We start from the raw sequence: 13,967 nt of genomic DNA, 5'->3' as shown, positions 1-13,967 counted from the left end.
AGTATATTGCAGCAAACAGAACCAGGAAAACATTGTGTACAGCAAGATGATGAACTGTGAATGACTTAGCTATTTTCTGCAATACAATGAACCAAGACAATCCTAAAAGACTAATGATGAAGCAATCTATGCATCTCCAAATAAATAACAGATATTCTTTGAATACTATGAATACTGAAGACTGAAACATCCTAGCTTTCACTTTCTTTCATTTTTGTATTTTTATTTGAGTCTTTTTGTATAAAATGAATGGAATTTTTTATGTAATTGTATATGTATAACCTATATCTAATTGTTTACCATCTCAGGGAGTGGGGAGGGAAGTGAGGGAAGGAAGGATAAAATTTGGAACTTAAAACTTTAAATAAAAATGTTTTAAAAAATTGAAAAAAAAAGAATTGCTTGTTGAGTAATGTGCCTAAAAGACTTGTTTTTCAAGAAAATACATTTAGAGTTGCAAGTAATCTAAAAGGTATTCTAATTAATCCATCCTTTTAATTTATAGAGGAGAAATTGTCAGTAAAGTAAATGAACTGACTATTGTTACATGGGTAATATGTGATAAATTAGCGTTTGAGCCCAAATCCTCTGACTCTAATTTACTCTGCTACTGCTTGCCTTTCCAGGAATTCCACTACTACCTGTCCATGGAGACTGACTATATTATTGCTGGAGCTTCTGGAAAGCTTCCCAAGCTTTCCATCCGGAAAAGGTGTGTTTAGATCGCAATGGCGCTATAGAGTGTAATGAAAGCATTACCTTTCTAATGACAGGTTTGTCAATTTTCATCCACTGATGCTTTAGTTCAGTTCCACAAATACCTATCATGTGCTAGTGACACCAGAGAGTGGCACAAAGTTGGGATGTTTTTGAGAGGGACCTTGCTCTAATGGAGCTTATGAAATTATGATAGCAGGTCCACATCATCTATAAAATCATGGCCATGAAGTAGCATTGAATGGATCCTGTCAATTCAAGAAGAAAATTTGTTGACATATATTATATAGGTTATTTGACTTTTGTTGGATCTCCATTCCTTTGAATATATTTCTAGTAGTACATTGACAAACAAAACCAATATATTTGCTTTGTGTACCAGATAATAGGATATGATGACTTCAATGTAGAAGCCAGGGCTCAAGGAATATTTAAGTTAAAACATGGTATTTTCTGAAGTCATGCCAATTAATTATGTCTTGGTAGACAATGATAATCCCTTCATACTTTAAGAGTTTATATGAATTGATATCCCATGTGATCCATTGGAATTCTCATAATTATAAGAGAAAGTAGAAGAGGTTCCCAACATGTTAGGTAGACCCTATATGGTGAACCTATGGGAGGAAATAGATGAGTCACAAAGGATGGAAAGGCATACCCAGGGCTTCAGTTTGCATTTTTGGAGGGAATATGTGCAGCAGTCAGATCATAAATCCATCTGGGTAAGTAAAAAAAACCATATCCAAATATATCAAAGACATTCAATATTTGAAGTGATATATTTTAAAATGTGCCCATTCTTATTATGTAAATAAAGTTTCTTAAATAAACAGTCAATAGCAGCTGTTGTAATAGGAAGTATTGGAAGACGAAATATCAAACATGAAGATTTTGCTTTCAATAACCTTAAATTTGTTCTAGAGTCTGTTTTCCCAAAAGTTTAATGACTGCCATGCTTAGGGAGATAAAAGATTATATCAAATTTTCTAAAGGTTCAATATTATACAGATAAAGTATGGAGAATCATATGAACCTACTGCTCTGTCTATACCACTTAAAAACATTATTTAAACCTTAAATGTAATACTTTATATTACTTTAATAAAGATATATCAAGTCACTTCTGTTTTGTTTGTATGGCATCCCTTTGACTGCTTTGTTATATTAGAGGGTCCCAAATTACTTAAGTTTAATCATTTACCTCCTCCCCTCCAAAGAAAACCTGAAAAGCAAAACAAAAACCCTTCAAAAACATTTTGCATGGTGGAAGACTCATTTCGTTGCACTCTTCTAATTTAGGTGTCTAGAATGTATTTTGAATATATATTTCATAATTTAACCCCGAATTTATGCAACTTTTTTAACTCTATCCTTTATTGTTCTTTAGGGGACTAAGTTTCTTACCTGGTCTTACATATCCTAAAGTCAAAGTCACAAGCAGGTGACCCTAATTTTTCAAAGGCTGCTCCAGAGGGACTCCTCTCCAGAAGGGTGGCTATTATCTTTCCACAAAACCACCTACTAACGCCTGAGAGGGGAAGAAATCTGTTTTGGAGTGTCCTTGTGCAAGAAATCATAACTCCTTGAATTCTTTTAAGGCCATTGACAGAACTAGGTCTATTTATCTGTTGGTGAATGGACCCACATACAAATTAGCAGATTACTTCTCCTAAGCATAGAGATTCAGTACTTAAAACAACTCTAACAGATTTAAATTGTTGTTTGGTTGACTTCAATAGCATTATATGTTAGAAAGAATACTGGAAAATAAGTCAGAAAACATGCTGTTTGGTCTATCTTTGTCACTAATAGCCTAACATAAGCTCTCATGTTTCTTCTCAACCCTCATTCATTCCTTCAAAATTTTATATGGATCCAATAATTAAACAGAGGAGGTGACATTCAAGTGTAATTACCATTATCACTTCATTTATAATTTTAGTATTTTGATAGTCAGTTAATACATGCATGGTCACTAACAAAACTATTTTTTGACACCACTGATTCAGAGTTTGTACTGTCATATATACTATATAAAGTCTGCCTTTTCATAATGGGAGGAAAAGATTATTAAGTCTGTTAATAGTGCAAAGAAGTGTTGGAACAAGCTAAGTCAACATAGGTTCCTTAAGTTATTTTTAAAAGACAAAACATTTAGTGAGGTTTAAGAGCAATGGATAGTAAAACATTTCCATTAGTAGATATTTTTAACAATTTGTTCTTTTGAGTTGTTTAATATATGGGGGCATATAAATATTTTAAAATTATGAGTCAAACTTCTTTGTATGTGGTCAAGCTTTTTGCTAATTTAGAGATGAGTGAGGAGGAAAAAATATAGGATATGATAAAAAAATCACATTTGAAACAATCATGAATAAACAAGTTATTAAGAAACTGTCTATTAGGAACTATGGTTTGTGGCATTTTGAACATTCCTCTGTCTTCTGTGATTCATCAGTATTGTCAGGAATAGACGTTGTAGTGAAAATATCTACATTTAAATCTTATTCTATGCCCCAGTCAAGTCATTAATCCTGAGCCTCAATTTTTTCATCTGTGAAACTAATGGTACTAGACTAGATAATCTCTATGTTCCTATATTAAGTTAGTTTTTTTAAAAAAATGAAAACAGATTTGACTATACAGTAGTTTATAAACTGAGAATCAAGAAAAAACAAACTGTTATTGGATGAAAGGAAAAATAAATGAGAAAACTTACCTTATCTCCTTCTTCCACCTCACAAATTTTTTCTTCATTTGCAGGGTTAAAGACTGGAAACTTTTTGCCACTTGATGAATTATGCCATTCATTGTTTATAAATATCTTGAGAAATATAAAGAGAAATTAAAGTCATATACATAGTTCAGGAGTTTTGAAAAAAATTTTCCACAATAATTCGTCTTGGAACATCATTAATGACCCTTACTTAATGGTACCATTTCCTCACAAAAACCTAAGTTATGAAGGTCATATTGTGGGGGAGATTATCATTCAAGTACAGACTGGATTAGATGATTCATTACAATCCTTCTAACTGGTAAGATTCTATGATTCTATAAATAATCTCCTGCCTCCATGTTATTTTGACTACTTTTAAGATAATATGAACCAGAATGGACAATCTGAAAATGTCCCCAGGAATGAAGGCCACCTACACACTAATGAATTCAAGGAAATCATTCAAGGGAATGATTACACCCAAAGGACCCAATCTGAAGCAGGAATTGGCTTTGTAGAGTTAATTGTCTCAATTTTCCACTTCAGCTTGTGTGCTTAATCATAGCATTAGTGATTTAGTATTATAAAATAGTTCTGTACTTTAGACAGCTTTGTAACAACAATGAAAGCATGCAATTTGTTTTCAGGAGTATTAAGGAAAATCTGGGTATAAAGTTTTCTATGTGTCCCATTTTTAAATCTTGAACTTTAAGACATATAGTATTTACTTTAAAATTATTACATGTACTTTGAGATCAATTAGCTAAGTTTTAATTTTCTTGCTTTTGTATGTAAAGGAAAATTATATTAAAGAATAACATACTCAGTACTGTCTAAATTAAAAAAGAGAGACGTATTGAAATAAACACTTGACACCAGAAATATAGAGTTCACTTTTCTTCTATGTTTCAGAAAGCTAAAATTATAAAGGAATGTTAATCTCTGACATGTATTTAAAAGTAGTAATTTAAAATTCTACTAAGTCTTAAGATTAGTGTTTTACTAAAAATGAGCCTATTATAGCAATGATGTCCCATTTGTCTTTAAGGGAGTTAAGATTTTTAACAGATGACTCTGGATAGAGCACTAGGCCTAGAGACAGGAAGATCTGAGTTCAAATTTGACCTCAGACCCTAACTAACTGTGTCACACTGGGCAAGTCATTTAACTTCTGTTTACTTTATTCCACTGGAGAGGAAATTACAAACCACTCCAGAATCTTTGTCAGTAAACCCATGGACAGTGTGGTTCCCCAGATCATGAAGAGACAGACACCACCGGAAAACAACAATATTTTCTGGTCAACAGTAGCACAGTAGATAGTGTGCCAGGCTTGGAAAGGCCTGGAGTCAAGACTCATTTTCCCCCAGTTCAAATCTGTCCTCAGACACTTACTAGCTGTGTGACCCTGGGCAAGTCTTTTTAACTATGTTTGCCTCAGTAAAATGAGCTGAGAAGGAAAAGGCAAACCACTACAATATCTTTGCCAAGAAAACCCCACATGGGGTCATGAAGAATTGGACCTGACTGGAAACATCAGAACTATAGAGATTTCTTAAGACATTTCCCTTTTATGATCAATGAAATAAAATTATTTTTGTTTCTGGCAAAAATCTACAAAATTTTCCCCTTTCCCTCATTTGCTTCCCCTTAAAATTTTTATTTGGATAAGACACCTAAACATAGTTGTTTCATTCAAAAGGATTTCTAAGAAATGGTATGGAATTGTCATTTTAATTTTATGGGGCAAATCACATAATTTTTTAAGAGATGATGCAATTACAGACTGGCTCTATAGAAAAAAAAAACCACAGTATCTTTGGACATCATTCATTTAGAATTTATATTAATTCAGACAAACTAGATAAAGTCTTTTATTCCATAAAAATATTGTTTATTAATTATCAATAATTTTTATGATTTAGTTTATTATAGTGCAAAGAACATGAATGAGTTAGGCAAAATGTTTTAACTACTTAAAAGAGCTAACTCTTCTCAAAAATCCTTGAGTACTTTAGAAATATATTAGAAACATTTGAAATTATAATGTTTTATATTAATTAAAATTGTTTTTCTTTATTCATTAAATAGAGGCAGCATAAAATAGGGCTAGATGGTGTCCCTAAAGGCATTGATTCTCATATTTACTGGTTGTGAGACCCTGAGCAAGGGTCTTTAAGCAACCTTTTTGAGAGTATAAGTTGCAGAGAAAATGATGACTTGCTTAGGTAAAAGGAGTTTCCTCATCTGAGAGCTCACTTAACTAATGAAATCAGAAGCTATGCTACTCATTAAAGTCACTCCCCAACTAGATTTTACTAGTTAGATTTTAAAAAAAAAGAAAAAGTTTAATTCCATTTATTGTATGAAGATGAAAGTGATATAGATAACTTATCTGGCATCTCAAAGCATCATATTGGGTAAAAATAGCCAGCATTGATATGCTGCTAGAATAACCTTCAGGAACCCAGGATCATCCTTCATACCATGATGACATATCAGAATAGAGTTTGGTGAAAGTTAATGCCTAGAATAAAATATTGGTGTGATCCATACTGTCTGTATGTTATCTAACCTTGGCCAGGAACAAAATCTTTTTAGTAGTTCTCTTAAGGCAATATTCATCTAACAAAGCCAACATGCTAATTATAGGTTCAAATTTACCAAACAATATACCCTTCTTTTTTACCCTTGGTTGTATAAAAAAAAAATAACCAATGGGAATTATCTTAGGGTTGTTTTCAAAGTTTTAATTTCATTACATCTTATATATAAAGATTGGTTAGTCAATTCAGAGGGAGACAATTGGGGTTCGACAATCCCATTTCTTATTAGATAAAATTTAACAAGGTGGAGAGGAATGAAATTAAAGAATGAATTAATTAAAAGCTGTGAAGTCCTTTTTGAATCAGAAGCAATAGCATGCATACATAATCTTTTTAAAACTTATTTTCCTTGAGCAAACTTGGAAAAAAAGGTGTAGCATTTATAGAAATAAAATTATTTGTCATACTATTTACCATGATATTACACATACCATCAATTATGAATCTGGGGACAAAGATGCATTTTGAATCATAAATATTTACAGTTATCTATAAGCCTTGAATATATTTTATTGCAATTTCATTATAGATTTTTACTTCCCCCTAAATTCTAGCTTTCTATGTACACATATATGCATAAATGTGTGTGTGTGTGTGTGTGTGTGTGTGTGTGTGTGTGTGTAACACAAAGAAAACAAAATTGTATTATTTTTGGATTGTGGTCCTTTATGACAAACAGACAAGTCTACAGTAATACACTACTAAGCAGTAAATAAAGTTTCCTGTTGAGCTAGAAATGTACTGTTGGGAAAGAAATTTTGATTATTCTGAGGACCATAAACTTTTCCCAAGCCTTAGTTTCATTTCATATATTTATTCTCGCAGCATATTTTTCAAGGAATTCTTTGACTTTCACTTTTTTTCCTGCTAAAAATGAACTAAATTTGATTAACAGTCATATTTATGATGTCCTAATTTTGAATGCCAGAACTGTAGACTGGAGGTAGAACTGGGTTAAATTCTACCCAGAAGCTATGAGAAGGCAGGAAAATTGTCTCTCTGATAGAGGAAAAACCCTTCTTTTCATCATCTTTTTTTTTTCTGATTTCATAGTCATATTGCAATGCCTTATAATAGTTCTAGAATCAGATTGAATAATTTGGAACATATGTACCATTCAAGTGACTTACTTGTTCAGAGAAAAGCAGGCAATTTACAGGTTCCCTGTTCAACCAATAATGTATATGTGACAATATAACTTATGTTGCATTATGTTTAATGTGTGACATGTTAAAGGTGCCAGTGAACTAAAATTTTATATACACAATACTAAAAAGATAGTAAATTTTTGGTAAATTAAGACTGTATGGACATTCAAATTTGATTATTTAGTCTAATATATGGGTTAGGGCAGTGACTTGGGAAGAATGTCCTTGTTGAAGAAAGAGCTTTCCCCAAAGAAGCTGAATTGAAAAGAATTTTTTAAGAACCATGGGGAATTCTTTTAAAAATCATGATATTTTTAATACAGAGAAAGGGGAATGCTAAGACAGGAAGAAGCAATGATCAAGGGAAAACTGAGCAAAAAGAAAGAGAGGGGGGGTTGAAAAATATAGTGATTTTATAAAAGTAATTCCCTAACAAGTAAAAGTTGTGAACATCTTATCTTATACTTATATACCAATATTTATGTACATAATTTAATTTATATAAACATTTCCCTATAATGTGATCTTACTTGATCCCCTTCATTATCTTATAAATAAATTAGAGCAGTTATTTTCATTTTTACAGATAGGAAACCTGATGTTTAGAGAATTCCCCCAGCAGTTCAATTGGCAGCTCGATGATTTCCTTCTTGGGCTATCCTAGTAATTGGACATCTCCATGAAATAGAAATACCACCCTCTATATATGCATAATTCAACTGACATAATAGATGTGTTCTTGGAAAGTTGTATGTAGATTGATTTTGCCAATATTAGGATCATTCCTACTTTGTATATAATAGAGTTAAAACAGAATGTATCTTTGCAATCATCTAGATAAACTACCCTTGGGGAAGTCAAATGACCTGTTGAAGGTCACAAAATGAGAAAATGGTCCTCAACTCCAAACCTTATTACAGAATTATGAAAAACATTTCATGAATGAGCTTTTAATAAAAACAATGTTGACAGTCCTTTCTGCCTTTTTAACTCAACAAAAAAAAAGAGGAGAGGTAACAAAAAATTTCTCCCTAGAGAGTCAAACCACATCACTCTCGTGTTAAATAACTTGGTACCTGTTTCTATAAGTCAAATGTAAAGAGAGAAAATGCACGAACACTATAAAGTCCTTTAAATATTATTTCTAACAAAATTTAAGGAACTGTAGTCCAAATGCTTGAAAAGTTTTAGTATATCATATCTATATGGAATTTATGGACCATTTAATATTTTCTATTAACAGCCATACTGTTCAAATAAAAGTGAGTGATAATAGAACCAAACACAAGTAAAAACAACATTCTGCATCTTCTCTACAAAGAATATGTACTTGAAGCCATGACACCTCAGTATAAGGGAGAAAGTCCAAGATAAGAAACTTTGGGTTTAATCAAATATTTGACTTTCATATTTTGTTTGTTTTTAGGAGTGTTTTTTAAAATGAAATGCACAATGACTTTAAGCAATCTTAAAACCTATCTAAATAAACCAGATCTTGTCTATACAACTCTTTAAACCCAGTCTTTTTAGAGTATGCTATTGGCACTCCCTTTTTGTTCCCAAGCAGTTCAACTGGCAACTGGATGCACTGCCTTCTCGGGCAGTCCTAGGAGCTGGAACTAACTATGAAATAGAAACACCACCCTGGATATAGTCACAATTCACTTGACATAATAGGTGTATTCTTGTGAAGTTATAAGCAGGCAGATTCTGCAAATACTAAGGATACTATATTTAAATTTTATTTTAGATATGCTTTCTTAATTTCTAATTGAAAATGATTTTTAATGCCTTTTTAAAATTTCCATCTCCTCTTTATCAGATAATGTTCTACAAATATCCACTTATATTCATTAAATCCTTCTATTTAAATTCTTCAAAGCTGAGAAAGGCTTTTAAGGTGGATTCACACACTTGTAATTTATTTGTGTTGTAAATTTGAATTTTTACAGATCAGATTTTTTCAAGTGAAACTCACTCCTGTCATCAAAAAGAGTCTACAAAATGGCAACTCCCTATATGCTATGAATTGATGTAGATGTTATAAGACCTTTAACTTAAGAATAGAATATAGACTTGTAACATGTGGAATGTATTTTAGGAGTGTATTAATTTCAGTGTTTGACCAAATATAGCACGTAAATGATATTATATTCAAATGACCCTTGACAGAAAAAAGGTTCCCCACTCCTGTGCTAGAGAATTTTGCTACATACTAACAAATATCTTTTGAATCAACTCACAATGAACATACTACTAGAGGGAAGAGGTTCTATACATCTATGAAGAGAGATTAACTAATACACTTCAATGGCTTGTGCTTCTGTCCCTATTGCTTTTCTAGGTAGTGGCATCTGTAGATAGAAGAGAAATGATGCTGACCCAGATGAAGAATGAGGCAACCTCCTCTAAATTTTGAGGAGTTGTAGGTTCTCTTCATCAAGCAGAGGTCTTGACGTAAAGACCGGATAATCATTCATTGGGAGTGTTATAGAAAAAATAATTCTATTCATATATGATTTGAACTAGACATGCTCAGATTTTATAACCTTATTTTTGTCAGGATCTTTATCTTAGCTAGCTGTCAGTCACTGGAAGAAAGTGACATGATTAAACTGTTCACAGGAAACTACATGGGATAGATGCTTGCTTGTTAAAATGGAATGTTAGGTAATTCAAAGGAATGATTCTGTAATCTCAGAATTTTAGGTAATACTGGTAGTCTGTGAAATCTTCATTTGAGGGTCATTCTCAGCTCTATCTCCTCAGCTTATAGATAACAACCTACTTTATCGAAGCAGAGATTAAAGTCAACTTTTAATTAGCAAGCTTGATATATGGGTTGAAATGGGTTTGCTCAGAAGGAGTGTGGAACACATCTAGGTTTCAAGAATACTTTTTCTCCTTTTACAATTGAAACTTGTGGTGCTGGTGTCAATTTCTTTTACCAGAAAATAACAAAGTATCATTGGTCTAGGAGTTAAAAATATATGTAATTCAAAAATCTTCTCTTCTCCAATACCTGTTTTCTCAGATTGAATTAAAAACTCTCTCTACTCTGTCCATTCTATTCCTGGGGAGATAGCAATACTTTTGTTGTCTCAGCATATGAAGATCAGACCTTCAAATATTCAGGGCTCCCAGTGATTAAAAATCAAATTACATCAACATGTTAATGTGTTATGACAATTGATTCCTCTTTGGTAAATCAAACAGAGCTTAGGCAAAATTGAACAGTTCCAGGTACTTTTAGGTTCCTGATGAAGAAGCAAAGTTACTGCCAAGTACCTCTTGCTCTCTTGAAAAGCTAACACAAGGTACAACTATGTTTTATAATGTTAAGTACTCACTTTCTTAGGAAAATAGTCAGAGACACCAAAGATACTAAATATAATTTAATTTTCTCTTATATCATATTCTCATCTATAATTTACATAGACTAGAGGAGGAAAAAGTTGACTTCTAAATAACTGAAAAACATCCAAATTTGATATCCTCTCCACTTCTGGACTCCTTCACCCAGAAGGTCCAAATTATGAATGTTACAGTAATCTTGGTGTATTCACTCTTTCAAGGCAGTAGGGGAACTGTTTATTAAATCATCAGAAGTTTAAAAGAGCTGAAATCCTTTCTAAAGTGCCTTTAAAAATTAAGCTGATCTCTAAAGGAAATTAAAAACCACTGTATGAAGAATTCAAAACAAGTCAATTATCCCCCTTTATGCCTCAGTCTCTTTGGCTGCAAAATCAGAGATTTAGATTAAGATTCCCTCCAGTACTAAAATTATGACTAGGATTTTGTTTGTTCAAAATCTTGCTCTCCACCATCCTTTTGGGTTTATTCGCTTAGGAAATCTGTCTCCCTGACATTTTTCCTAAAGAAAAGAAAAATGGTCAAATGGTATAAGACAATAATTTCTTGGTTTTAAGAAAGTCTTCCATAGACTCTGATTTTGCAAATACTAAGAATTCTACATTTATTTAATTTTTTATTTTAGATATGCTTAAAAATGCTTTGTTATACCCTATTTTTAAAAACTTGATCCTGATCCTGATCCTGATCCAGAGAACATGGCTGCTGAAAACTATGTAAGAAAGAATCATAAGGGAAAAATTGGGGGGAGAGGATAAAAGGATATCTAAGTATAAAGCCACGAGACAGAAAAGGCAACATAAATAAGGCAATTCTTTTCTATAAAGAAATATTTTTATTAGTTTCTTTGTTTTTTATATCATCTACATCTCTCAATGTATCTCTCCTTTCCTTTCACTCCCAAAAAGCTATACCATACGTCAAAAACTAAAAAGGGGAATGGGAGACATAGTTCAGCAAAACTAAACCAAAACACTGAAAAGATCTGACAAAATTGCTAATGTTCCTCACTCCCACCTCTGCAAAAAAGGAAAATGCCAAAAAGATTCTCTGTTAGAAAGGACTATGGGGAAAAAACTAAGAGAAATTATTGAAATTAATTTTAATATTCAATTTCTATTAAATAGAGTGTGTATGTGCATGCTTGTATATGTGTATTTGTGTATAGCAACGCAGAGAAACAGAGGCAAACACTAAGAAACAAACAAATCAAGAGACCCATAGAGACAGATGGCAATTATGAGAAGCAGAGGACACACACACACACACACACAGAGAGAGAGAGAGAGAGAGAGAGAGAGAGAGAGAGAGAGAGAGAGAGAGGGAGGGAGAGAGAGAGAGAGAGACTGAAAAAAGCAATAGAGGGGAGGGGGTGCAAATGGGGTTGGGGCAAGGAGAAGACAGAGACAGATAGACAGAGAAGAGATAGAGACAGAAAAGACAGATACAGAAAAAAGTTAAGTGAAGAGAATACAGTTTTTGGTAAATTCCTTTTATATATCTGGCCTGAAATCCAAGTACTATTCAGGAAGTACTTTGTAAATCCCTGTATTTCATCTGATCCAGATACACAATCTTGGAAACTATCAGATCTCAATATTATTAAATAATAAGAAAAGATCAGAGTACACGGAAGAATAAATTTTAGAAATTATATACATGGCAGCAATATTACCTTTGTTTAAAAACGTTCATTTTCATCTAAATTATTGCAAAGTATCTGCACTGTCATGATTATAAGTGATTATTTTTAGAAATCTAACATATTATCTAGTGATAACAAAAAAGGCTGATGAAAGTTACAATGAATTAATCAGAAAGTTCTCCTAATGGCCTAAGATGCTTGTAGAATGACTCTATGATTGATTAATTTCTCAAGTGAGAGACAGGTACATGACCAACCTTTTATTTCCAGCTTAATCTTCAAATACTTTAGTTGCTTGTCATTAATTTAAGTTTGGAATAGATCTTTGGTGGGGCAACTAAACAAGATGATGCAAAGTGTCAGGCGGTTTTAAAAGTTCACTCACTCATTCAGATTTAATTACATACATAACTGCAGTTCTTCCAAGTGTGAAAAGGCTTTGGCTAATAAACTAAAATATAAAATACTACTTTTAGTGAAGTAAATTTACACAAACACCTCTCATTAAGAAAAACTAATTTTTTATACTGCTATCCCACACTTGACATAAACATCAACACAAAATACCTGTAATCAGATTTACCTGCCTCTGAAATATTGACTTTAATCACTTTTTTTAAAAGATTGCTCAAGTGAAAGAATTTGAACTTCGCAGGGCCCTGAAAACAGTAGGCACTTACTAAAGGATTGTTGAATTGAGTTGAATGTCAATTCTAAAAATTGATCTATGGAATCAATAAATATCATGGTATTTTTATTTGTTTGTTGACTTCACCATTTGTTCACATTCACCATTATTAGATTCTAAGCTCTATTTAGACTTTAAATGGCTTGTCAGATGGGGGTGGTTTATTCATACATTTAATCACACCAGCACCATCTTGTCACCTCACAAAAACCTCCAAATAAAACATTAGACAAGTTTCTTGAACAAAGAGAATGTTCAAAAGCTAGCATTAAATGTGGTATGGTATGTGTTTATGTATTTTAAAAAATTTATAAAGAAGAAAACATTGAATACATTTTCCTTGAGGTATGCATTTTAAGGAGAAAATTTTTTATGAACTCTAGCAGAACAAAACAGCAATAAAAAGTGGCACAAATGTCTTAAAAACTAGAAAAATTGCTTAGATGCCACAAATTACCTCTCCCCCCAATTAAGGAGGGTGAGTTCTACACTTATTATTTTGGATTTGAGATACATGGTTTTACTAAAGCTTATAGTTAAAAGTGACCTCAGACATCAACCCAGTATGTTGAATAGAGTTCAACTCAGTATGTTGCCAGAAAAGGAAAACGAGTTTGAAGGATCAAATCCAAATGAGTTAATATAAGTAAAATATTTTGTAAATATTAGCTATTATTTGTCCATCATTTGACTTTGCATAGCTACTTATGGCAGATCACTGTGGATGAATTATCCTAAATCAAATTAGCTACTATATGGAACACAATGTTTAAAGAAATGTAACATTTAGGTGCCCACTTTGGGGGGTGGGATAGGATGCCTCTAATGAAAGATCACTTTATATTAGAGGGAGGGAAAAACTGGTGGGAATTTTGCAGTTGTCACATCTTTACAGAAACATGTATAGAATTATTTGCTATAAAATAAGAAGTCATTTTCCTTTCTCTTTCAGTAAAGCATTTCCAAAAGGAATGTTTTGATGAATCTGATAGCTACTGGCCATTCACAATTTATGTATAACTTTCCCATACTGATTTGCGAAGAAGGGAACAAAAAATTACTCAGCTGA

The 13,967-nt window shown here is 32.4% G+C and overlaps 1 protein-coding gene across 1 annotated transcript in view; it reads right to left on the bottom strand.

Moving 5' to 3' along the window:
* Positions 1 to 13,967, bottom strand: part of LOC141496879 (aldehyde dehydrogenase 1A1) — a 60,836-nt gene that overhangs the window by 38,609 nt on the left and 8,260 nt on the right. Inside the window, exon 3 of the mRNA XM_074199454.1 lies at positions 3,440 to 3,544. Coding sequence (XP_074055555.1) covers positions 3,440 to 3,544 — 105 coding nt within the window. The remainder of the gene's footprint in view (positions 1 to 3,439; positions 3,545 to 13,967) is intronic.

The sequence above is a fragment of the Macrotis lagotis genome, chromosome X (assembly GCF_037893015.1).
Source record: "Macrotis lagotis isolate mMagLag1 chromosome X, bilby.v1.9.chrom.fasta, whole genome shotgun sequence".
In the NCBI taxonomy this organism is placed as follows: domain Eukaryota; kingdom Metazoa; phylum Chordata; class Mammalia; order Peramelemorphia; family Peramelidae; genus Macrotis; species Macrotis lagotis.
This window is presented reverse-complemented; position numbering and strand designations above follow the sequence as displayed.